The sequence below is a fragment of the Hemitrygon akajei genome, chromosome 22, assembly GCF_048418815.1.
Source record: "Hemitrygon akajei chromosome 22, sHemAka1.3, whole genome shotgun sequence".
In the NCBI taxonomy this organism is placed as follows: domain Eukaryota; kingdom Metazoa; phylum Chordata; class Chondrichthyes; order Myliobatiformes; family Dasyatidae; genus Hemitrygon; species Hemitrygon akajei.
Genome location: NC_133145.1, coordinates 24198185 through 24224117, shown reverse-complemented (window position 1 = coordinate 24224117; position 25933 = coordinate 24198185). Strand labels below are relative to the sequence as shown.

Here is a 25933-nt window from a genome sequence, read left to right as displayed (position 1 = left end):
AAGCATCAGAGGCACACAAGACTACTGCAGGCTGTTTTTTATTTGACAGCACATTTCTACTTACCAAGTGAAGAATATTGAATGTTTGTAACTTGTGTGGGGTTTCACCAGATACAACCACTGAGTGAGCTGTACTTAATAATCAATACCTATCATGTATCCAAAATTCTCATTGTAGGAAACCAGCCTACACCTAGCTCTAAACAATAATTTAGTCCCATCATAAAAGACGCATTGGTCTGCAATTTGCAATTAAGAATAGTGCTGAGACTTGCCATCGCCATCGTGTGAAAATGAAACCAACTCTAGTTATGTGCCATTAAATACAATAATTGAATCATATAATCTGTTCCTTGTTAAGATTTGCTGTTGCAGTCATGGTTTGATGTGTACTTCAAGCTTTTAACGTGGCTTTCATGCCAACAAGAAGTTGAGTCTTGCTGAAGTTTTTAAAGTAGCATACAATCGCTGGCCCTGCATAAATCCAGAATCAGGGTTAATATCACTGGCTTATGTCATGAAATTTGTTATCTTTGTTAATTACTCTTAATGTGTGTATTACACTGTTCCTACCATTCCATGTCTAAAATACTGATTAAAATTTCTAAAGGTGCATTTAATGTCCTAACTTAATGCTGAATATTGGTGGCTCAATTTTAATTAACTCTTTTCTGCTCAAAAAATTTTCTTCTCTCTTTGTTTTCTTCTACTTCGAATTCATTGGTCTCGTTGGCTGCTCAATCATTTGATGATTTTGCTGGTTCTGAAGGCTGTTGATAATCTATAAATAATGCTACCATGCAGGTTGCACCAGAATTAGAATTTTTAGTGCTTAAATATTTTTGGGAGCATTGTTTTTTTAATAAGCAAAATCACTACTGGTAGAAAGCTGTCACCCAGGGGTTCCCAGCCCTTTTTATGCCATGAACCAAGGGTCTGTGGACCCCCTGACTAACCATGTTCCCTTCTGAAAATGAAAACAGTCACCAAATGTTGAATCAAATGTACAAAGGTATATTTTAGCATTCATAAGAATTGTCAAATTAATATTAATTCATCCATCCAGTGTTAATCTAACTAATGCATTATATTACTATTAAAATGTTATTCCTTTTAATTTCTCTTTGGCTACTGCAAGGTATGTATTGAAGATTCTCATTATATAAAACTTAAGAGAAAACTCAAAATATATTTGATTTATTTATGAGAAAAACTACTGGATTTGAATACTTGGTATGATTCATTTCTCAAATTAATGGAGAATTAAGGTTAGCATTGACTGTATTGGGAATTTTTAGATCTTCAGTTTCTTAAAACAGAAGGCTCCCTTTCAATTTGACTTTTTAAAGAGAATTTTCAAAAAAAATATAACTTCTGTATATTAATATTTTTCCATCGTACAAGGGGTGATTGATAAAAGGAGTCTATTTTAGAAAACCTGGCACATTTATTTTTCAATATAGTCCCCTCCTACATGTACACATTTAGTCCAGTGGTCATGGAGCATACAGATCCCTTCTTTGTAGAAATTGTCCACAGGGGGTGATTGATGTTCATGGCCTAAGGTAGAAGGAGATGAGTTATTAACTTCAAACTTACTGCGTTATCACTCAGAGTTGAACTGCAAGTGCATGTAATGAGAGCGTCTTGGACTTCCAGGTGGTCCACAGCAGGGGTGATTGATAAGTTGATGGCCCAAGGTAGAAGGAGACAAGTTATACAGCTCTTGTTACATGCACGTGCAGTTCAACTCTGAGTGAAAATGCAGAAAGTTTGAAGTTAATAACTCACCTCCTTCTACCTTAGGCCACGAGCTTATCAGTCACCCCTGCTGTGGATCACTTCTGGAGGTCCAAGATGCCAACTTCTACAAAGAAGGGATCCGTATGCTCCGCAACCGCTGGACTAAGTGTGTAAGTGTAGGAAAAATAAATGTACTGGGTTTTCTAAAATTGAACTACTTCTACCTTAGGCCACTGACTTATCAATCACCCCTCGCATGTCAAACCATTTTTCCTTTCAGTTTGGTGGGTGTGCTTTGCAAACTAAGCTTCAGCTCAAGCCAAACTTGTTAATTGTCATGCCGGCTTCATGGACATCACTACTTACATTAATATGTATTTTTAATGTAGAGAATGTCCTGTGATACTTCAGTGGCATGAGGAAATGCATTGAACTCTAAAATAATTTAATGAAGCTAATGAAGGCTGTGGTGTTCACAGATCTAAAGATCAATTTTAGTTTCTATAACTCAAAAATGGCTAGAGGGACATTAAATTTAATAAAAAGTATTTTAAGATGATTGATAGCCAATGAATAGGAAGTATAAGGCCAGTGCTATAAAGAAAACGATGGCTATATGGATGGAACTATGCACAATAGTTGAGTTGGTGAACTTGAAGGATTCTGAACTATAGAATGTGACAGTGATGGGATAGATGAGGCTAAACTGATTGATTTAATGACTGATTTAAGTTTTTAGTGGAGCTTATATGATGACTAAGCCTGATGACTTTACAGTGGTTAAGTTTGAATTAATCATAGTTGCTGAGGAGGAGGAGGCATTACAGGCATCAGCAGTGTCAGCTCTGGATTTTTCTTGAGTTTTCTTCTGAAGCCTTTCTCATGAGTGGGTATTGCTGAAAGGTAGTGGAGATTTGAGAACAGAGTTTTACTTCTAGGTGAGTTGCCAACCCCATCTACCCTGAGTAACTAGTTTAAAGGCACTTGTAGCTTTTCTTTGCCCCCTTCATTGCCAGTAAAAGTGGTTCAGCTGGGCTTAGTAGCTAAGCCACATGTGAAGGCCAGGAGCTGGACTTGGCTGTCAGAGGCTGTTTATGACAAACTCCATTTGGAGCATTAAATAGCGGGAGCTCTTCCCCACTAACCGCTCCCCTCCCCCTCACCAAAACCTTTGGAGTCAGGTTTCCATCCAACATATGTGACTTACGGCTTTGGAGAAATTCCATGATTTTACCGTGTCTGTCTTTAAAACAATGTTGCATCATCCCATATGAGTTTCCTAATTCCTGTTTTATGCAATCGTGCCTCTGTCAGTTATTGGTAGAGCAGTTTGCTAGTGAAATCTAGAGCTGTTAATTATCTTGATAATTTGTAAGATAAAAGAAGCTTTCTTTATCTCTTCTGTAATGAAAGTGCAGCTACCCTGTTTGCCTCTTTGGAGGGTAAAATTGTCCTTATTACATGTTTGTTTTGTTTTACTAAATTGAATCATTCAAACAGAAATCTTTCTTTAGTCCAGACAAAGATCCTGAGGGTGGTAAAGTTGCTTTGTGGTGGAAAACTTAAAAAAATGAGGACTACTGCACTTCTGGTGAATGACATACATTATCTTAACCCTTATTGCTCAGCTTCAACTAAGGTGAGGTCACTGATTTGCTCAAGATGATTGATACAAGATAGTGTGAGTAAATAGGGGTACTCATGGAGAAAATAGTATTCTGAATTTGATCAATGGATAAGTTAATATGTGAAAATTAGTTGCACATATAAATGCAATATTGGCATCAAATTAATCATCAGTTCATAAGCTTAGGGGAATTTGATTTTAATGATGCAAGTTCTTAAAGAGAATGGTATCTGACTTTTCAGGTTTAACTATAGACATTGAAAGTGCATTCGAGAGTACGTGGTGAGGGTAAAAGGAAAAAAAAAATAATGCATAGAGATCACTTAATCAAACTTATTGGACACAATTCAGTCTTAGCAGTTACAGGGATATTGAGAGTTTTAAATGGAGTGACTGTAAATAAAGGCAGTATATATTTATTCTGAATATAATCTCTGTGCTTTAATCACTTTAGAGCTTTTTAAGACTATGGCTTAGATGCATTCAAATATTAATTTCGTGATGTTAGTATGTAACATGTTATGGCTTAGTGTTTTGTAGGAATTGAAATAAACTATATGGCAGTCATATTGGAAAAACTCTTATTCCCTTTACTATCACCTCTTATAAAGTGACATTGGTGACAGCAGGACTTTCAGATGACCTCAGTGTCTTCTATGCTCACTTTGACCGTAAAAACATGGAGGAACCATGATGAACTCCCTCAGCCCCCTAAGATCCTGTGATTTCAGACTCTGAGGGTGTCGTGTGAGCAGCCTTCAGGAGAGTGAATCCATGAGAAGCATCCAGCCCAGATGAGGTACCTGGCCAAGTACTAAAGACACGTGCTGATCAACTGACTGGAGTGTTCACTGAGATCTTTAACCTCTTGCTTCAGCAGTCTGACACTTCAAGCAGTTCTCAATTATACCAGTGCCTAAAAGAATATGGTGACCTGTCTCAATGACTATCATCCAGCAGCACTTACATCCACTGTGATGCAGTGTTATGAGAGATTGGTGATGAAACATTTTTCAGGCAGGAGTTGAATTGACTTGGATCTGGTCCGATTTGCCTACCAGAGCTGCAGGTTCACAGCAGATACCATCTCACTGGCTCTTCACTCAACCTTGGAACATCTGGACTGCAAAGATGCATACATCTGGATGCTCTTTATCATCCTCTCAAAAGTAGTCAATAATCCAGTGGCCTCAGTACCTCCTTGCACAATTGGATCCTCGATTTTCTCCTTGCAGACACAGTCAGTTTAGATGGAGAACATCATCTCCATGATCTCCATTGGCACAGGTGCACCACAAAGCTGTGTGCTTAGCACCCCACTCTACTTTACACTAATGACTGTGTTGCTAAGCACAGCTCCAATGCCATATTCAAGTTTGCTGATGACACCACTGTTGTAGGCGATGAGTCTCATCTTTTTTTCAGGCCCTGATAGAGTCTTGGTCTGAAATGTCAACTGTTTACTCTTTTCCATTAGATACTGCCTGTCCTGCTGATTCCCTTCAACATTTTGTGTGTGTTGCCTAATCTCTTAATGTCAGTAAGACCAAGGAACTGATTATTGACTTCAGAAGGAACGCAGAGGTCCTTGAGCCTGCCTTCATCGGAGGATTGGAGGTGGAGAGGGTCAACAACTTTAAATTCCTTGGTGTTATTAGTTCAGAGGACCTATCCTGGGCCCAGCATGTAAGTGCAATTATGAAGAAAGCACGCAGCACGTATACTTCCTTAGGAGCTTGCGAAGATCTGGCATGACATCTAAAACTTTAACAAACTTCTATAGATGAGTAGTGGAAAGTATATTGGCTGGCTGCATCACAGCCTGGTATGAAAACACCAATGCCCTTGAACAAAAAATCCTACAAATATTTGTGGATATGGCCCAGTTAATCACAGTTAAAGCCTTTCCCACTATTGAGCATGAAATGCTGTTGCAGGGAAGCAGCATCCAGGGACCCCAGCCACCCAGGACATGCTCTCTTCTTGCTGTTGTCATCAGGAAGAAGTTACAGGAGCCTCAGAACTCATACCACCAGGTTCAGAAACTGTTATGATCCCTCAACCATCATGGTAACTTCACTTGTCCCATCCTTAATGTTTCCACTACCTATGAACTCACTTTCAAAGACTCTTCATCTCATGTTCTCAGTATTTACTGCTTATTTATTTATTTTAATTATTTCCTTTTTTATATTGCAGTGTTTGGTGTCTTTTGTACACTGCATGAATGTCTAAGTTGGTGCCGCTTTTCATTAATTCTGTTAGGGGTTATTTTATGAATGTCATGAGTGTACCCTTAAGACAGTGAATCTTAGGGTTGTATATGGTGATGTGTATATATACTTAGGTATTAAATTTACTTCAAACTTTGAAAATACTGTATTCAGCTCTGCCAGCACCACAGTTTGGGAAGAATGTAATGGATAAGGAAGGGGCAAACATCAAATTTCCTGCATAAAATAAAATAATTAAATTATGTGGACATGTTATGCAGACAATTTAAAAAAAAAAATTTAATTAGTTTTTCAAAACACTTTACAAATTAAAAGCCCCAAATCCCAATGAGGAACATTAAAACAGTGCAAAATTAAGCATACAATAACAATATGCTACAAAGGAAGAGAATTTAACAAAAAAGCACCTAAATTAAAGACAAGTAAGCTTAGTATCCTCCCCAAGCCCCACAACACAAGAAAAAAACAACAGCAACTCCAGACCAACCACAACACAATATAGAGAGTATAAGTCAGGACAGCCAAACTCCCAGACTGTGAATACACTTAGCAACAGAGAATAATAATGCCTTCTACCAGGAAAAAAAAGGGAGCTGAAAGCAAGGGACCGAAAAGAAAAAAAAACCTAGTCGAGAGGAAGGTTATGAAAGTACTCGATAAAAGGTCCCCAGACCTTATGGAACTTTAGATCCGAATTGAGAACTGAATAATGAATTTTTTCGAGGTCCAAGCAGGCCATGATGTCGTTAAGCCATTGCGCATGAGTGGGCGGGGCAACATCTCTCCATCTAAGGAGGATCAAGCGTCTAGCCAGGAGAGAGGCAAAGGATAATATTCGGCATTTGGTCGGACCTAGACATAAATCTGTCTCGCCCCAAAAACCGAACAGAGCAATTAAGGAGTTTGGTTCTAGGTGCTGATTCAGAATACACGATAACATAGTGAAGACATCTTTCCAGAATTTCTCCAAGCTAGGACAGAACCAGTACATATGGATGAGAGAGGCCACGCCCTTCTTGCATTTATCACAGAGCGGACTAATGCCAGGGTAGAATCGAGATAGTTTAGGTTTAGACATATGGGCTCTATGAACAATCTTAAACTGTAAAAGGCAGTGGCGAGCACAAAGAGAGGTTGAGCTCTCCTCAGATAAGGAGATATTTAAATCCTGCTCCCAGGCCATTTTGATTTTATCCACAGGGGCCTGTCGTAAGGCTGCTAGTTTATCTCGGATAATTGATATTAAACCTTTACCTAGTGGATTAATGGAAAGAAATAGGTCCATAGCTTTTTTCGCAGGCATTTCAGGGAAGTTAGGAATTAAAGGAGCAATAAAGTGTCGGATTTGGAGATATCTGAAAAAATGAGCGTTAGGCAGATTGAACTTAACAGAGAGCTGCTGAAAAGAAGCGATTATCAATGAAAAGATCTTCAAAATGTCTAATGCCCTTCCTATACCAAACATGGAATGCTGAATCGTACGTAGTAGGTAAAAAAAAAGGTGATTATGTGCAACAGGGCTGGAAACGGAAAACCCCTGGAAACCATAGCATTTCCTGAACTGAGCCCATATACGCAAAGTGTGTCTAACAAGAGGATTAGCTATTGATCTGGGCAGACTACTAGGGAGTGCAGAGCCAAGAAGTGCAGAGATAGATAATTCTTTAGTGGAGCTCAACTCCATTGCCACCCAGTTAGGGCACTCGGGTTGGCCGTGGAAGAAAGACCAAAAGGTAGCACAACGTATATTAGCTGCCCAATAATATAAACGAAAGTTAGGTAAAGCCATGCCACCCTCTTTTTTAGATTTTTGGAGATGGATTTTATTAATTCTAGAGCGCTTATTCTGCCACAGATATGACAAAATAATAGAGTCTAAGGAATCAAAAAAAGATTTAGGAATAAAAATTGGGATAGATTGAAATAAGTATAAAAATTTGGGGAGAACATACATTTTAACAACATTAATACGACCTACCAAAGACATAGATAGAGGTGACCATTGTACCAGACTCTGTTTTATAGCATATGAAAGATTGACAAAGTTTTCACGAAAGAGATCTTTAAACTTCCTTGTGACTGTAATTCCAAGATAAGTAAATTGATTATGGACTACTTTAAAAGGGAGATCACGAAATGTTAGTTCTTATGCTTCTTTACTAATTGGGAAAAGTTCACTCTTATATAAATTAAGTTTATAGCCAGAGATCTGGCTAAACTGGTCAAGAAGTGAAAACATTAGAGGTAAGGATGTAGACGGATTTGAGAGAAAGAGTAATAAGTCATCAGCATAGAGAGAAACTATGCTCAACACCCCCTCTCCAAATCCCGGTCAATTCAGGACAGTTTTGAAATGCTATCGCCAGAGGTTCTATAGCCAAATCAAAGAGAAGGGGACTTAAGGGGCATCCCTGACGGGTGCCACGTTTGAGATTAACTACTTGGGATTTCTGAAAATTAGTTAAAACAGAAGCAGTAGGACACAGGTACAGCAATTGGATCCAAGAGATGAAACTTTGGCTGAGGTCAAATTTTTCTAAGACTGCAAAAAGGTAGTTCCACTCTATACGATCAAATGCTTTCTCCGCATCGAGGGAAATAACACATTTTGGAATCCCAGTTGGAGGTGAGTATAAGATATTAAATAAACGCCGAATGTTTAAAAAAAGGGAGATGGTTTTTAATAAAGCCTGTTTGGTCATCAGAGATAATGGAGGGAATAACGGTTTCTAATCTATGAGCCAAAACTTTAGCTGAGATCTTTACATCAACATTGAGCAGAGAGATCAGCCTATACGAGGAACACTCTGTTGGGTCTTTGCCCTTTTTTAAAAGAAGAATAATAGATGCCTCATTGAAAGAGGGTGGCAATTTGCCGTAATTAAACAAGTCAGATAATACTGAAAGTAACTGAGGAGAAAGAAGTGAAGAGAATAATTTATAAAATTCTACAGGGAACCCATCAGGTCCAGGAGATTTCCCTGAGGACAGTGCAGAAATTGCAAAAGATATTTCTTCTGATGATATAGGTGCATTGAGTTTGGCTTTGAAATCAGATGAAAGTGAGGGGATATTCAGATTCTGTAAAAATTGATCAACAGAGATATTGTCATTCAGAGATTCAGAGGAATAAAGCCGAGAATAAAAATTTTTAAATGCGTCATTAATTTCTAAATGATCCGATGTAAAGTCTCCGTTCTCCTTCCGGATCTTTGTAATATGTTGTTTGGCTTTGGAACGCCTCAGCTGATTGGCTAGGAATTTACCAGACTTATCCCCATGAATGTAAAAGCGACTCTTGCTTTTGAGAAGTTGGCGTTCGACAGGTTGAGTGGACAGAAGGTTAAATTTAGTTTGGAGTTCAACACGCTTCTTGTATAATTCAGGGTTCTTAGTTTGGGCATATATTTGATCCAATTCTTTAATCTGGTTAATGAGGTCTAATCGATCTGCACGGGATCTTCTGTTGAGATTTGCTGTGTAAGAGATTATTTGACCCCTCAGATATGCTTTCATGGCATCCCAGACAATCTGGGATGGCACTTCAGGTGATGTATTAGTGTTAAAATAAAAGGTTATCTGATCCTTAATAAATTTTAAAAAATCATCATCCGATAATAAAGTTGAATCAAACCGCCATTGTTTATTCCTCTGAGGGAGACCAGGAAAGTTCAGAGAGAGAGAGAGAGAGTAATTGGGGCATGGTCAGAAATCAGTATACTCTGATAGTCACAAGAGTGGGCAAATGGAATAAGTTGGTTATCGAGTAAGAAATAGTCAATTCTAGTGAAGGTGTGGTGAACATGTGAGAAAAAAGAATAATCTCTCTCCGTAGGATGAAGGAAATGCCATATATCAGAGATACCAAAATTAGAGAGAAACGATTGGATAGCTAAAGTAGATTTAGTAGGTGATCTGGTAACAGAGGATGATCGATCCAGATTAGGATCCAACCAACAGTTGAAGTCACCACCCAGTATAAGAGAGTATGAGTTTAAGTCTGGTAGTGAGGAAAAAAAACGTTCAAAAAAGTTACAATTTTTTTAAAGCAACACACAGAATGCAGCAGGTCAGGCAGCATCTCTGGAAAAGAGTATACAGTCGCTGTTTTGGGCAAAAACCCTTCTTCAGCAGTCATGTTTATGCATTTTTAAAAAGCTCGATTATAGGAGATGAAGGGATGATTGGAGATTAAGATGATTAAGTAAATTTATGAGTAGAAATAGAAGACATCTTTGGGCAAGAGCATATTATTGGAAACTAGTTGGAATCTGGAACTGTCTTGTTGAAGTTGAAAACAACGGCTACTCTTGTCCAATTGAAGTCTCTCTGCAGTTATGAGTTATGGAGATGGCCGAGATCAACGAGAATGATGGACCAGTTCAAAAGACTGACCTTAGCTTTCCTAAGAATGTCTTTTTCTAAAGAGTAAAGTTCACGATTTTACATCTGGTGGTCTTGTTTAGCTTAAAGCTTCTCAAAGCTAGTAAGATATAATAGCTGTATTATCCTTTTAGAAAGAAGCAATTTTTTTTTCATTTGAACATTTTTATGGGTATTTTTTGTTCTTTTTTGTGTATGATCATGAAAAGTCAAGCTATCAGTTTAGGAGTACATGCACTTACGGCTATAATGCTGACACTCAAAGCAAGCAATTTGTTCAGTTTTACTCCATTTTCTGCCTTCATTGTTGGAACGTGAATTATCTTGTTTAAGGAGGTTAAATGTATTTGTAGGCTCTAGGTACAATAGTATAATTACTTAGAACACCAACTTGGGAGACCCATCCCAATATGTAAATTAAATGTCAGTAAATTTGCAGACTTTTATTAATAGTGTAACATAACATTTTTGTCAATAGTATGAGACACCTTCCATGACAGTACTCATTAGTTTTAGTAATGAGTAGGCCTTGAGTGTCTTTAATGTTGATGTGAAATGAAAATCCTTGACAACTTAAACTGATGAAAATACTGGTAATGATGAAATTAAGTTATGTTCTACTCAATGCACATTTTTCTAACTCTATGGATAAGACCAACACAGGTTTTGAATCTCTAAGCTTTAACTCCTTTAAATTGTAGCACTGGTTGGCATAGTTTAAAAAGGGTAATGTATCAATTGATCCAAGTTATCACAATTCTGTAGAATTGCATAGACAATAAGTTGTGGGATATGAAATTGGCATGTCTATAATGGTGCAAATCCTAGAAGTTCCATTATTATTAAACTAATAAGCATCAGTATCACTGTTATAATCGACTTTCTGAAAGGAAAGCCAATTTGCAAGTTGCATTTTGTTGTGCATGTCAGTGACAATTATTGTGAAATGTTCATTCTTATGAGAACTTATTGGATGTATTGCTATTGTGTAACAACTGTTTGCATTGGTCATAGATGTATCACGTTTGCTGTCGTCGTCAATTATTTTGCTCCACGCTAGTTTATTGTGATATATTTCTCTTTATACTGAACTTGACTTAGCAGCTAGTTGACATATTTGAAGAGTTCCTATTTTTAAAAATGGCATTGTTTTTGCAAAATGTTGTAGTTCATCCTGTTGGAATAAATGAAAACATGAAATCATTTATGTTGAAGATAATGCCATTGATTTCTGCAATATCAAAAGTGGAGATACTTTCATTTGTATGTGGATAAGACTACACTCTGTAAGATACCTTGACTACTTCAAAACTGTTGGATTTTAAGATCAGAGCACCATGCAGGTTATTACTTTATCAAAATAATTTTACAGTAATCTGACTTCATTATGTTTAACAAGAAATTCTCAAATTTAATATGTTCCTTAAAATGAATTTGCATGTTACCTGCCTTTTAAATAATGCCATTCAACCTAGATAAGGCATTATTAGACTGTCTATTAGAATACAGACTAATTTGTATCTTAAGCTATACTTGAATATAGTCTACTTCAACTTAGACAAATACTGTGTATTTTAAAGAATTTATTTTAAAATTGTAATAGTTACTGAATGCATGGTGATACATGTCCTTATGTATGTCTCTTTAGATTGTGGTTTGAGTTTTGATTGTAGATAAATTGAATAAAGGTGCTTTAGTTGTGAGAAATTCTTACAAAATATAGAGTGAACCTGTTCAATTGGGAGTAGGAGTGGCCTGCTCTGGCCCAGAGAGCTATGTATATTTTTATTCCTAATTTCCAAATTTAATTTTACTAAATGACTTGTTCTTCCATTCCATTACACTTTCAATCATCTGTCGCTCAGTTCCTTTGCCTGTTTTAGTTTTTAACCTAATGAGTCACCATCTCAATTGTAAAATACCAATTTTGCTACTCAATATACATAGCAACACATACAAAATAATTGAGGAACTCAGCAGGTCAGGCAGTATCTATGGAAATGAACAAATGGTTGATGTTTTGGACGGAGACCCTTCAGGACTGGAAAGAAAGGAGGGAAGGCACCAGAATAAAAAGATTGGGGGGGGGGGGGGGATGACTTGGAGGGTGATAGGTGAAGCCAGATAGGTAGGAAAGTAAAGGGCTGGAGAGCAAGGAATCTGATAGAAGAGGAGAGGAGAGTAAACCATAGGAGAAAAGGAAGAAGGGGACCTGGGGGAGGGGGGTGAAGGAAGAGCTGATAGGCCAATGGGAAGAGGGGAGGAGGGATTTTTTTTTACCGGAAGGAGAATTTGATATTCACGCCATTAGTTTGTTGGCTATCCAGATGAAATATAAAGTGTTATCCTCCACCCTGAAGGCGGCATGAAGAGACCATGAACCTACATGTTGGAATGGTAGTCAGAATTAAAATGATTGGCCACTGGGAAGATCTGCTTTTCGTGGATGGAGTGCAGCAGATCCTCCAATTTATGACGAGTCTCACCAATGTAGAGGAAGCTGCACCAGTAGCACCAGATGCATTAAATGGCCCCAACAGATTTGCAGGGGAAGTGTTGCCTCACCTGGAAGGCCTTTTTTGGGGCCCAGAATGGAGGTTAGGGAGGAGATGATTGGGCAGGTCTAGCACTTTGGTCTCTGCAGGGATAAGTGCAGAGATGGAAATTAGTGGAGTGGGATGAATGGACAAGGGAATCCCAGTGGGTCCAATCCCTGTGGAAAGCAGAGAGAGGGCGAGGTAAAGATGTTTGGTGCTAGGATCCCTTTGGAGATGGTGGAAGTTGGATGTGGAGGCTCATGGGGTGGGAGATAAGGACAAGAGGAACGCTATCACCATTAAGCCAGTGTAAAGATGAGATGAGCGCATATGGTCAGGAAATGGAAGTGATGAGATGAGAGCAGCATCAATAGTGGAGGAAGGGAAACCCAGTTCTTTGACAGTGGAGGACAACATTGATCTCCTGGAAAGGAGAATCTCAAGCTGGGAATTGATGCGACAGAGATGAAGGAACTGAGAAAAGTGAATAGTCTTTTTTACAGGAACTTCCTGGTGGCCAAACATTTTAATTGAGTCCCAGACCTGTTCTGGCATGTCAGTCCATGACTGCCTTTTGTGCCACAATGAGGCCACCCTTTGGGTGGAGGAGCAGAGGAATAGTGTACTGGTTAGCACAATGCTTTACAATACCTGTCATCTGGGGTTCAATTCCTGCCACTGCCTGTAAGGAGTTTGTACAATCCCCCCGTGACTGCGTGGGTTTCCTTCAGGTGTGCCTGTTTCCTCCCAGAATCCAGAGATATGCTGTCTGATAGGTTAATTCGTCATTGTAAATTGTCCTGTGATTAGGCTAGGGTTAAATCAGGGATGCAGGGTGGTGTGACTCAAAGGAGTGGAAGAGTTTTTTTGGTGCTGTATCTCAAATAATTTTTAAAAAACACACCGTGTATACCATCTTTTCTCCTTTTGGTATATTAAAAAAAAGTTCTCTCCCTCTCCACTCTTCTATTCTGCACTCTGGTCTTTTACCTCTTCTCACCTGCCTTTCACCTCCCCACTAGGTCCCTCTTCCTTCCTCTTCTCCTGTGGTCGACTCTTCTCTCCTGTCAAATTCCTTCTTCAACCCTTGACCTTTCCCGCCCACCTCGCTTTACGTATCACCATCTGGCTATCCTCCTTCCTCCTTTTTATTCTAGCATCTTTCCTCCTTCCTTTGTAGTTCTTAAGTGTCTCTGCCTAAAATGTCAACTGTTTATTCATTTCCATAGATGTTGCCTGACTTGCTGAGTTCATCCAGCATTTTGTGTGTGGTGTTTTGGGTTTCCAGCATCTGCAGAATTTCTTGTTTATCCAATATACATACCTTTTTTAGTCAGAGGACTGATTTTTACAATATGCTTATTTAAATCCTGATGGGTGGCTTTCATTTTAACATTGTACCTTTGCGCTTTAATTTCCTTTCCTGAGAAAGCTGTTATTCTAAATCTATATTAAATCCAATAATAGAAAAATGTATTACTAAACTCAGATATACAGAATATGGGCAATAATTTTCATGTCTAAATGTATTAAACTTCACAAACACTTTAAGCCTTAAAAAATACGTTTCTTATACTTAGTATTAAACATACTGAAATTACATCAAATGTACAACACAATAAACACTGCTGAGTTCAGACAACCCGTCCTTGCCAATATTTGTTTCTTTCAAGCCTCTTTTCTTATCCAACCCAATCAGGATAAACATGCTGTTTGCTGCTTCCTTGCATGCTTATCTAGCTTATCCTTAACTGCATCAGCAGGCTTTGCCTCACCACTCCCTGGACAGCAAGTTCCACATTCTCACAAGTTTAAGTGAAGTTTCTTCTGGCACTTTTTTTAAAAAATAATGACTGTATGGAAATGGTTACTTTTCCATTTTAGTCATTTTGAAATTATTTTTAAGCTGCTTTAAGTCAGTTCCATCTTTTTGATAGAAAAGAGACCTAGCCTGTTTGACATGTTTGATGCATTTAGCATAAAAAGCACCATGGGGACATGTGCTTAGCCCACTGCTCCACTGTCCACTGCGCTACTCTCTGTAAACCCATGACTGTGTGGCTAGGCATAGCTCAAATGCCATCTATAAATTTGCTCATGATTCAGCCATTATTGGCAGAATCTCAGATGGTGACGAAAGAGCATATAGGAGCAAGATAAACCAGTTGAGTGGTTTCGCAGCTACAACCTTACACTCAACATTAGCAAGACCAAAGAGCTGATTATGGGCTGCAGAAAGGTTAAGATGAGGGAACACAAACCAACCCTCAGAGGGATCAGAGGTGGAGAGAGTTGAGCAATTTCAAGTTCCTGGGGGTCAGTAAATATCAGAGGACCTAACCTAAATGCAACATAATGATGTAGCTCTAAAGAAGGCAAGACAACAACTGTATTTCATTAGGAGTTTGAGGAGATTTGGTTTGTCACCTAAAGCACTCAAACACTTCTACAAATATACCTTGGAGAGCATTCTGACTTGCTGTATCACTGGTACGCAAGGTGGGAGGTGGGGCTACTGCACAAGATCAAAGTTATCTGCAGAAACTTGTAAAATTAGACAGCTGCTTCATGGATATCAGCCTCTGTAGTATCCAAATCATCTTCAAGGAGTGGTGGCTTAGGAAGGCTGCATCCATCATTAAGGACCCCCACCACCCAGGACATGCCCTCTTCTCCTTGTTACCATTGGGAAGGAGGTACAGAAGCCTGAAGGCACACACTTAGTGATTCTGGAACAACATCTTCCCCTCTGCCATCTGATTTTTTTTAAAAGGACATTGAACCCATGAACAGTACCTCACTACTTTTGTTTTTTTGTTTGCACAGCTTATTTTAACTTAACTATTTAATGGACATATATATATTTGCTGTAATTCAGATTTATTTTTTTCCATTTCATTGAACTGTTACTGTAAGGTTAACAAATTTCACAGCATATGCCAGTGATATTAAATCTGATTTTGAAATGTTCTTACCCATTGGATCGCTCTGAAATTAAAATCTGTTGCTTGAAGTACTCTTGTTACAACCATGTTAGCCCATCTATCAAATGGAAGTGATTGGTATATTATATGCCCAGATCTTTTGCTTCTCTGTCACAATTATGTTATTACTTTTCAAGTAGTATGCAATCATATAATTATTGTATGCTTTAAATTGTAATGCTTTATGGGAAATGAAATTTATTAGGCAATAAAATGACCATTCCAAGATAGTTATTAATATTGTATTGTAATGTGCTTCAGTGTGAGCCCCATTTTCTTCCTTCTGTCACAATCTATAGCACTATTTACCACTATATTCTACTGAATTGTGCATTCATTTTGCTGCATGCTATAAATTTTATTCATTAATCTAATGGGTAAAACCTTACTAGATGTCACCCAAGTCTAGATATCATTGCTGTCTTCGCAAAAAGATCCTTAGTTTGGTTAGCAAGTTTCCCTTTTCATTTTTATTTCTTTCTGTTTTGTCTTGCTTTTTTTCCAAACTAATTTTATACTTTGCTCCCCAGAAAAGTACTTTCTCTCTCCTTTGAACGGTGTGAACAAATGCCAGATCTGTTATAGTCATACAACATAGAAGCAGGGACTTTGGCCCAGCCAGTCTATGTTGACCAAGATGCCCATTTAGACTTATCCCATTTGCCTATGTTTGACCCTTATCTCTCTTAACCTTTCCCATGCATGTGCCTTTTACCTGCCTCAGCCACTTGCTTTGGAACCTCATTCCATCTAATCCTTTGAGTGAAAAAGTTGCCCTTCAGGTCCTTATTATTAAATATCTTCCCTCTCGCCTTAAACATATACCCTTTAGTTCTTGGTTCCCTAACATGGAAGGTGGGGGGGAAGTGGGGTGGGGTGAAGATGAAAACATGATGTGCATTCACTCTATTGCCATGATTTTATACATCTCAGATCATCCCTCATTTTCCTATGCTTCAGTGATTAAAGTTCTGGGCAGCTCAACCTCTTTCCTATAATTAAGTCCTTGAGTCCTGTCAGCATCCTCATATCTTGTCTGCACTCTTTCGAGCTTAACAACGTATTTTCTAATGTGGGGTGACCAAAACTGAACATAATATTCCAAATGTAGTCTCAACAGTGTGTTCTACAGCTGTAACTTAACTTCCCTACTTGATGCATTACTGATGAAGGCCTGTGTCCCAATAGCCACTTTCACTACTTGTCTATCCCTGATGCCACTGAGGAAAATTGATAGATCTGACAAATGTTGATACTTAAGTATTTTCAAACGAATTATTAGAGATGTCTACTACACTCTCTGCTACCATTTATAAAGATTCTTTTAACAGATTTGCTGAAATTTTATTCCACAAGCTTAATTAGATGCTGAAATATGGTCAAAATTTCTAATTTCAACTGGTTGGTAGATCCCCATTCCGTATCCACTCTTTTGAATGCCTCATACCCCCTCCCCCAACCCAACCTCAGTATTTGCTGAATGAGACAAAATGTGCCATGGATTTGATTTATTGTAAGAACCAATATGTTTGATAATTTATGAGAATATATTTTTTAAAGTCCTTCAAACCATATAGACGTATCTCTACAAAAAGTAACGTATGAACATTTGAGCAAAAATAAACTACTCACCCCTTGAGTCATTTTCTAAACTCCAGCAGACGCAAGCATCACCTTTTGTCCTAAGGAAACCTGCCCATTTCAAAAATGACTTCTCTGAACAGTTTCCAATGTATCATGTCCTTATGCAAGAAGGCTATTAATGCTTTACATAGTTCTATATGTGTTATTTCACCAATGCCAGTATAACTGAAGCCTAATCTAATTTTTGTACTCACTCTGATAGCTTTATGGAATACAAGAGTAATATATAATAGCACCTTTGATCTATTAAAGGATGTTTGTCAGAAGTGAATTTTTAACCATATTTGGAATGATAACAAATCTTGTCCAGTGATTGCTTTACGTTGCTTTCGGGTAGATTTGTTAGGCTGATTGTGAATGTTACCCAGGTTTTCTGTATTTCAGATATGGACTTGGATGATAGACTTTTTTTCCTGTCTTAGTTTTTCATATTCTGTGTTTTTCACCTGATCCTTCTCGTTTTTTTTGTGCGGGGAAGGGAGATTTGGAGGTTGCTGATCGTGCTGCCTTTCTTTTTCTTGGTTTCATGGCTATCTGGAGAAGAATTATTTCAGAGTTGTATACTTTGATAATAAATGAACCGTTGAACCTTTTGAACCTCAATATCTGACATCCAAGGTACTTATAATAAGTTGAATTAAAACTGCACTCTGAAGGTACTTTGACTATTGAGAGCATGGTAGTTTCCTTATAAAGTGAACAAATAATTAGATTTGTACACAACTACATATTTTACTTGTACATAGCATTTGTGAGAAATTGTTTTGCTGTATTTGGTATTTTTAGTAACTAAAGGTTCTCAGACTGATTACAACAGGTATTGTCATTTGGAAAAGAATTTTAATGGTAGCCTGGTAATGTACTGTGCTCCAAAGAGGGATCCTATGAAATGAACATGTATTGTCAATAAAGTTCATTGTTTGGTGTGCCAATTTAATACAAACTCAGTTTGCATTAATGTAGGATTAAATGGGTGGTGAGTGGTTGGAATGGACTTGGTGGGCCAAAGAGTATGCTTCCATGCTGGATTTCTCTGGCTCCAATGATCTAGCAAAAGAGAAGCCCTTACCTACGTTTGTTAGGTCAATTTACTGTGATTTGAAAGTGCTGGTACATTTTATTTTGGTGATGGCTAAAGTCATTTATAATTGGAGCACATCATTAACAAAAATAAGCAAAATTTTATTCTGCCCTGAAAATACTTTAACAATTGAGGGTTTTTGATTTTGCTGATGTTAAATAACCAAAATGAGCAGTGTTAGTTAACTTAAACCAAAAATTTCCAAGAATTATAATCCAGTGATCTACAATCTAGATTACTATTCCATACTTGTAAAAAAAAAACACCTACCTCTCATAATTTGTGTAAAACACCATGTTCTGTTTGCCCTTCACAACTGTTTACTTAGTTATATTCGTTGCCAGTTCAATGGCCCCATGTTCTAAGCATCTCTTCCAGATTACTGCTTGACCTTGTGTTCTCTGCTGTCTCCAATCTTAAAACAAGAACTCCAGGACTCAAGTTCTGTAATTCAGGCCAAATTTCTTTACCTCCTGGTTCTTGAATATATTGATTAAGGGTCATCACTTTGCCATGTGTTTAAACTCCAATATACAGTGGGCCCTCCTTAACCACGGGTTCCACATCCATGGATTCAACCAACCGTGGATCAGGAAAACCTAGAAGTTCTCTCTCCAGCATTTTTTCTTGTCATTTTTCCCTAAACAATACAGTATAACAACTATTTACATAGCATTTACATTGTATTAGGTATTATAAGTAATCTAGAGATGATTTAAAAGTACAGGCAGTCCTCAGGTTATGAACGAGTTCCGTTCCTGAGTCCATCCTTTAGTTGGATTTGAAGTCGGGACAAGTACATCCAGTACAATGTAGCCTCAGTTAGTAAAACGTTTGTCATAATATATTTTACCTTTCTATGCATATAAAACACTTAAACATATGTATTTCAATAATTAAACCACTGCGTTGCTTAGTAATAATTGTAGCTTTCATTGGGGCAGGGCCTTTCAAATGCTCCATTAAAATTGTTCCAATCGTTGACCAACTGTAGTCTAACACTTTTCCACTGACCGATGGCGTTTCACCTCTTTCTGATCGCTTTATTACTTCCACTTTATTTTCAATCGTGATCGTGATTATTTTCGTGAACAGAAACCCTGCGGATTCAGAGCTGCGCCAGGTCCTAATGTCCATCGCACTGAGACAGGTTAAATAAGGTCCAGGGTTCCGCTGGGTCCGAAAGACCCACTGCATTGAGACAAGTTAAATAAGGGACTTGAGCATCCATGTTTTTTGGTATCCGCGTGGGGTCTCAGAACCAATCCCCCGCAGATAAGGAGGGCCAACTGTAATAGCTTTTTTCTAAGTGAACTGCATTGATTAAAGGTGAGATATAACATGAAGTTATTCTTAAGACTTGTGTAAACTTAAGTTCTTCTCTGGATCATTAGTGCCACGATCACTTGTTCACAGGGATAGAGTATATTGATATATGGAGCTACCCAGTATACCTTTTGAGATATGCTGGATTTGAATGCACGTTCCAGAAATCAAAGTTCAATTTCCCAATCTCCTGTCCTATTATGTTTTTTAGTTTGTGCCTCAACTTCTGTAAGTAATAAGCCTTCGCCCTTTTGACCATGTTAAAAATACAACAAAGTTAATATACGTGTATGGGAATGGTTAGTGAATAATACATTGGCGTTCCATTGTCACGTTTTCATTTTGCATTTGTCTCAAATTGTTGATTTGTAATGTTTTAAAAACTTGTACAGATATGAATTTATTAATTTGAGATTCTGTTAAACAATATAACTGGAGTTAGAACGGAATAGTGCTTGTATTCTTTGAAATGATTTGTTCGCATTATGAATGGTTACCAGCATAAAATTAGACATTTTATATTAATGAATGATGATTCATTAGCTACCAACCATGTATCAAATACGCCAAAGATAATTGATTTATGCATAATGAATTGATAATTTATCAACTATTTTGAATGGTAATAAAAACTGCACAATGCAGGTCAAAATGCAGTTACATTTTTAAAGCATGAGACTTGCAACATACAGTGTCCCCCGCTTTACGAAAGCTTGCTTTACGCCACTTCACTTTTACGAAATACCTACATTAGTACCTGTTTTTGCTAACCAAAAGAAATCCGTAGAGGATTTTCGCTTTTACGATAAAAGGCACCCACTTTAAACTTGTGTTTACCCCGAGAAAGACTACCATGACCATGAAGCCTTGCATGGGCAGGTGTGTACGCGTGCGTGTACGTGCCGGTTTTTTTTCTACAAATCGGTTTTTGGCTAAATCCCGATTCTGGTAAGTAAAACTACATTGTACATACTTTACTTCTACTTTATATAGGCTGTGTATTTATATCATTCCTGCTTTTACTATATGTTAGTGTTATTTTAGGTTTTATGTGCTATTTGGTAGGTTATTTTTTGGGTCTGGGAACGCTCAGAAATGTTTCCCATACAAATTAATGGTAATTGCTTCTTTGCTTTATGCCATTTCTGCTTACGAAAGGTTTCATAGGAACGCTCTACTTTCGGATAGTGGGGGAAACCTGTATTCCATATTCATTCTTCGTAGATTCATTAATATAATGAAGTATTTTTAAAATAATTTACCCAATTTGAACAATTGTTCTGCCATTAACTTGTAACATGGAAAGTGGTCTGCTGTATATTGAATACTCTGATCTTTCCCCTGTTCCAGATAATGCCAGCAGTTGTGTTTCAGTTGAGGTAATCAGATTTTATGGCAAGAACCTCAGTGATCTCTCAAACAGGTACAATGGTAGCTGTGGAAATTCGCTGTTGCAATTGTTTCTAAAAGAAGTTTTTGTTTTTTCTGCTTTAGGAGTTCAGCTAAGCGTCTGTGGAAAAGAGCAAAGTAAGCTCCTATTTCATGATACTTGTTTCTGACTGATAACTGGGTAGTGGGTATCTGTCTGCTGCCATTTCAACTAACTTTGGTTCAGCAAGCACTTTCTCTTTTCTGCAACTTGCCTGGCCTTAAGTAATGTGGTAACATGCCAAGACTGACTTTATTTTCAGTGCAAAGTGCAAACTGTCAGTTTCTTTCTGAAATTGGCACTTATGTCAAATTGTGTACCAGTAGCCATTTGAAACTTGGATATTTTGTTTCATGGCAGGTGAAGATTAATTGTAAAATATATACAATTTCCAGTATTTAAAAACTGAAAGAAAGAATATTTAGCTTTATAGCTGAAGAGCAGTGCAATTACTCCATTAAAGGTCTGCCATTGCACTCCTTTTCAAAAGTGTTAGAAGTCTTATCAATTAACTGTGGGATTACCATGTCCCCATAGAAATGTATTTGTTTCATTCTGGTAAACTGAAAAGATTATTAGATTGGAATACAGTGGATTCCAGTTAATGGGGGCCATTGGTTAATCGGGGCAACTCTTGAACAAAAACAAGGTCGCAGGGATTCCCTGTGTTTAGTTACCACACCAGGCTGTTTAATTGGAGCAGAACACTGTTGCTAAGCGTTTTCTAGCTAGTGTCAGTTGCGTGCATGTTATGTGGCCCTTAGACATTGCACCCACAGCGAACAGTTTTTAAATAGCATCATTTGGGTGTTTGTGTTCAAAAAGCAGTAATTTTGTCACTGATAGTTGCTGGTGTGTAGTAAGCACTAAGACAATTCAGAACTGTTTTGCTCACTGTGGATTCAAGCATTTGGACTTGGACATGCCAGAAACGGCTGGGAGTGACAATGAAACAATTTCAGAACTTCATTAGGAACTATGAAGAATTTGAAGGTACCAACAATTATTTGAATTTTGCAATTAAAATGAAGGCTTGGAGGATGAAGTCGTCAAGCCTGTTTGAAGGTAGTCCACTATTTGCACTAGGGTGCCTGCGCTGACTTTGTTAATTTACAGTCAATTAGAAGAACCCATCAGTGTACACTGAATGAATTCCTCCAAAGGTAACAATTAGGAACTACTACAGTTTTATAGTACAATGTAGTTTTGATAGTTTTCTAATTTATAATGTATTTCATTTAAATACATAATTTGTTACTCGATTGAATGATAGTTGGTCTTTTTTATACTTTTTTTTACTATTTCCGTGAAACTTCAGCTAATTGGGCCAGCTGCTTTACAGACAGACAGACATACTTTATTGATCCCGAGGGAAATTGGGTTTCGTTACAGCCGCACCAACCAAGAATAGTGAACAAATATAGCAATATAAAACCATAAATAATTGAATAAAATAGGTTAATCATGCCAAGTGGAAATAAGTCCAGGACCAGCCTATTGGCTCAGGGTGTCTGACACTCCTAGGGAGGAGTTGTAAAGTTTGATGGCCACAGGTAGGAATGACTTCCTATGATGCTTAGTGTTACATCTTGGTGGAATGAGTCTCTGGCTGAATGTACTCCTGTGCCTAACCAGTACATTATGGAGTGGATGGGAGTCATTGTCCAAGATGACATGCAACTTGGCAGCATCCTCTTTTCAGACACCACCGTCAGAGAGTCCAGTTCCACCCCCCCCCCCCCCCCCCCCACAACATCACTGGCCTTACGAATGAGTTTGTTGATTCTGTTGGTGTCTGCTACCCTCAGCCTACTGCCCCAGCACACAACAGCAAACATGATAGCACTGGCCACCACAGCCTCGTAGAACATCCTCAGCATTGTCCAGCAGATGTTAAAGGACCTCAGTCTCCTCAGGAAATAGAGACGGCTCTGACCCTTCTTGTAGACAGCCTCAGTGTTCTTTGACCAGTCCAGTTTATTATCCATTTGTATCCCCAGGTATTTGTAATCCTCCACTATGTCCACACTGACCCCTTGGATGGAAACGGGTCACTGGTGCCTTAGCCCTCCTCAGGTCCACCACCAGCTCCTTAGTCTTTTTCACATTAAGCTGCAGATGATTCTGCTTGCACTATGTGACAAAGTTTCCCACCGTAGCCCTGTACTCAGCGTAATTTCCCTTGTTGATGCATCCAACTATGGTAGAGTCATCAGAAAACTTCTGAAGATGGCAAGACTCTGTGCAGTAGTTGAAGTCCGAGGTGTAGAGAAAGGGAAAAAGGACAGTCCCCTGTGGAGCCCCAGTGCTGCTGACCACTCTGTCTGACACACAGTGTTGCAAGCACACGTACTGTGGTCTGCCAGTCAGGTAATCAATAATCCATGACACCAGGGAAGCATCTACCTGCATCACCATCAGCTTCTCACCCAGCAGAGCAGGGTGGATGGTGTTGAACGCACTGGAGAAGTCAAAAAACATGACCCTCACAGTGCTTGCCAGCTTGTCCGGGTGGGCGAAGACACGGTTCAGCAGGTAGACGATGGCATCCTCAACTCCTAGTCGGGGCTGATAGGTGAACCGGAGGGGGTCTAAGTGTGGCCTAATCATAGGCCGGAGCTGCTCTAGAACAAGTCTGTCCAGGGTCTTCATGATGTGGAAGGTCAATGCCACCGGTCTGTAGTCATTGGAGCCACTGGGGCGTGGTGTCTTCGGTACAGGAACGAGGCAGGACATCTTCCACAGCACAGGAACCCTCTGGAGACTCAGGCTCAGGTTGAAGACATGGTGAAGTACTCCACATAGCTGGGGGGCACAGGCTTTGAGCATCCTGGGGCTGACACCATCCGGGCCTGCAGCCTTGCTTGGGTGGAGATGTTTCAGCTGTCTTCTCACCTGTTCAGCTGTGAGGCCCACCGTGGTGGTTTCAGGTGAGGGAGGGGTGTAGTCATGAGAGCAGGGTGGGGGGACTATGAGGAGGGGTAGGAGGGGAGAGTGGAGTATGTGTTGGTTGGGGACCGACAACAGATGAATCATGTGGGGGATGGGCAGGGGCCACAGTGTCAAATCTATTGAAGAACAGGTTAAGTTCGTTGGCCCTGTCCACACTGCCTTCAGCTCCTGTGTTGCTGGTTTGCCAGAACCCAGTGATGGTCCTCATCCCACTCCAGACCTCTCTCATGTTGTTCTGCTGGAGTTTCCACTCAAGCTTCCTCCTATACCTGTCTTTAGCCCCCCGATCCTGATTTTGACAGAGCCAAAATATACTAGTCCTGACGTGTCCCAATTAAACAGAATGCACAATATTAATTAAGTATAGCATTTAGTGTTTATATTTAATATTTGTTTAAGTGAAACTGCACTTAGAACTTTTAAATTTTCATGCCAGTGACTTGGAGTCCAATATAACTAAAACAGCGCTTGTGCTGTCATTTCAAAAGTGTTTGATTATTCTTGCAAACAAATGCAAATAACTGAAGTACAAGCTGGTTTTCTCCTTGAACCTACGGCTGGTCTGATTATTCAGACTGGTAACTTCATTTTATTTTATGCTATCATAGGATTGACTTTCACCTAATTAATACTCAGGTACGGGACTTGGAAGATTTTTAAATTTGGTTGGTTAAGTACAGTACTTCCAAATTTAAGAACCTAATTGGAAATAAGACCAGGCCAATTGTCTTTATAGCCTGCTGTACTATTGAATGAGATAATGGAGTAATGTGATCATCATTTGAGCTCCATTTCACTCCTTGTTTCTGATAACTCCTGACCCTTCATAGGAAGCCTTGAATATATTTAATTTTAGTATTCAATTTGGAGTACCAGATTTGCAATTCTTTAAGAGGAAATTCCTTCTCAATTTTAAGAGGTTGCTCCTTATTCTTAAACTTGGACTATAGTCTCCCGCATCATTTGGCCTGACCAGCTGCCCTCTACATATTTCAATAAGATCACCTTGCCTTTTGTGCATAACAAATTATGCACTCTTTAAAATGAAAAAAATTAGAACAGAACCAAGTCTGCTTCAGGTGCAAGTTGATCAGTGTTCATAGCTTTGCTGAACTGTAGTGATTTGGGTTTTGCTGGTTGTTTCATTAACTGGTTGAAAAGATGTAACTGTTCTTGTGCCTGGTGATGTGGTACTTCAGGCTTCTGTATCTCCTGCCTAATGGTAGCTGTAAAAAGAGGGCATGGTCTGTATGGTGGGCAAGAATTATTGTAGCATTTGAAGAAGACCAAAGAAGATTCACCAAACTAATTTGTGTAATAAGAGGATAATTATTCCAAGAGAGACTGAACAGGTTAGTTCAAAGTATAGGGGCACAATTGAGAGCACCCTAACTGGCTGTATCACTGCCTGCCTAAATGCAGGGCTCTGCAGAGAGTGGTGCGGACAGCCCAGCACATCTGTAAATGTGAAATTCCCACTATTCTGGACTTTTACAGTGACAGATGTGTAAAAAGGGCCCGAAGGATCATTGGGGACCCGAGTCACCCCAACCACAAAGCTGCTACCACCGGGAAACAGTACCACAGCATAAAAGCCAGGACCAGCAGGCTCCAGGACAGCTTCTTTCACCAGACCATCAGACTGGTTAATTCACACTGAAACAATTGCATTTTTATGCTATATTGACTGTCCTGTTGTACATACTATTTATTACAAATTACGATAAATTGCACATTGCATGTGAAGGATGCAAGTAAGAAATTCAATTCAAGAAAAATGAAGGATGATCTTACTGAAACCTACTGGAGAACCCCAGCTCTGGCTGCATGTTCTGCACTCCAGGTGTACCTGATATTTCACTAGTTACTTGTATAAGACAAAATGCCATTCATCTCATTGCAAGCAGGATTCACCAGACAACGGAAGTGAGGTGTCTGAATGATTGTGCTATACTTACCAGAAGTTATCAGTAATACACAGTGAAATCTATAT

General features: G+C 38.8%; 1 protein-coding gene across 9 annotated transcripts in view; it reads left to right on the top strand.

Annotated features, from left to right (window-relative positions):
- Positions 1-25933, top strand: part of map2k4a (mitogen-activated protein kinase kinase 4a) — a 140210-nt gene that overhangs the window by 32803 nt on the left and 81474 nt on the right. For 5 of the 9 annotated variants that reach the window (XM_073025864.1, XM_073025863.1, XM_073025859.1 and 2 more), the window contains one exon: positions 21054-21086. The exons of the other annotated variants lie outside the window; for them this stretch is intronic. In XM_073025864.1, the coding sequence (XP_072881965.1) occupies positions 21054-21086 (33 nt within the window). The remainder of the gene's footprint in view (positions 1-21053; positions 21087-25933) is intronic. 9 annotated transcript variants of the gene reach the window in all.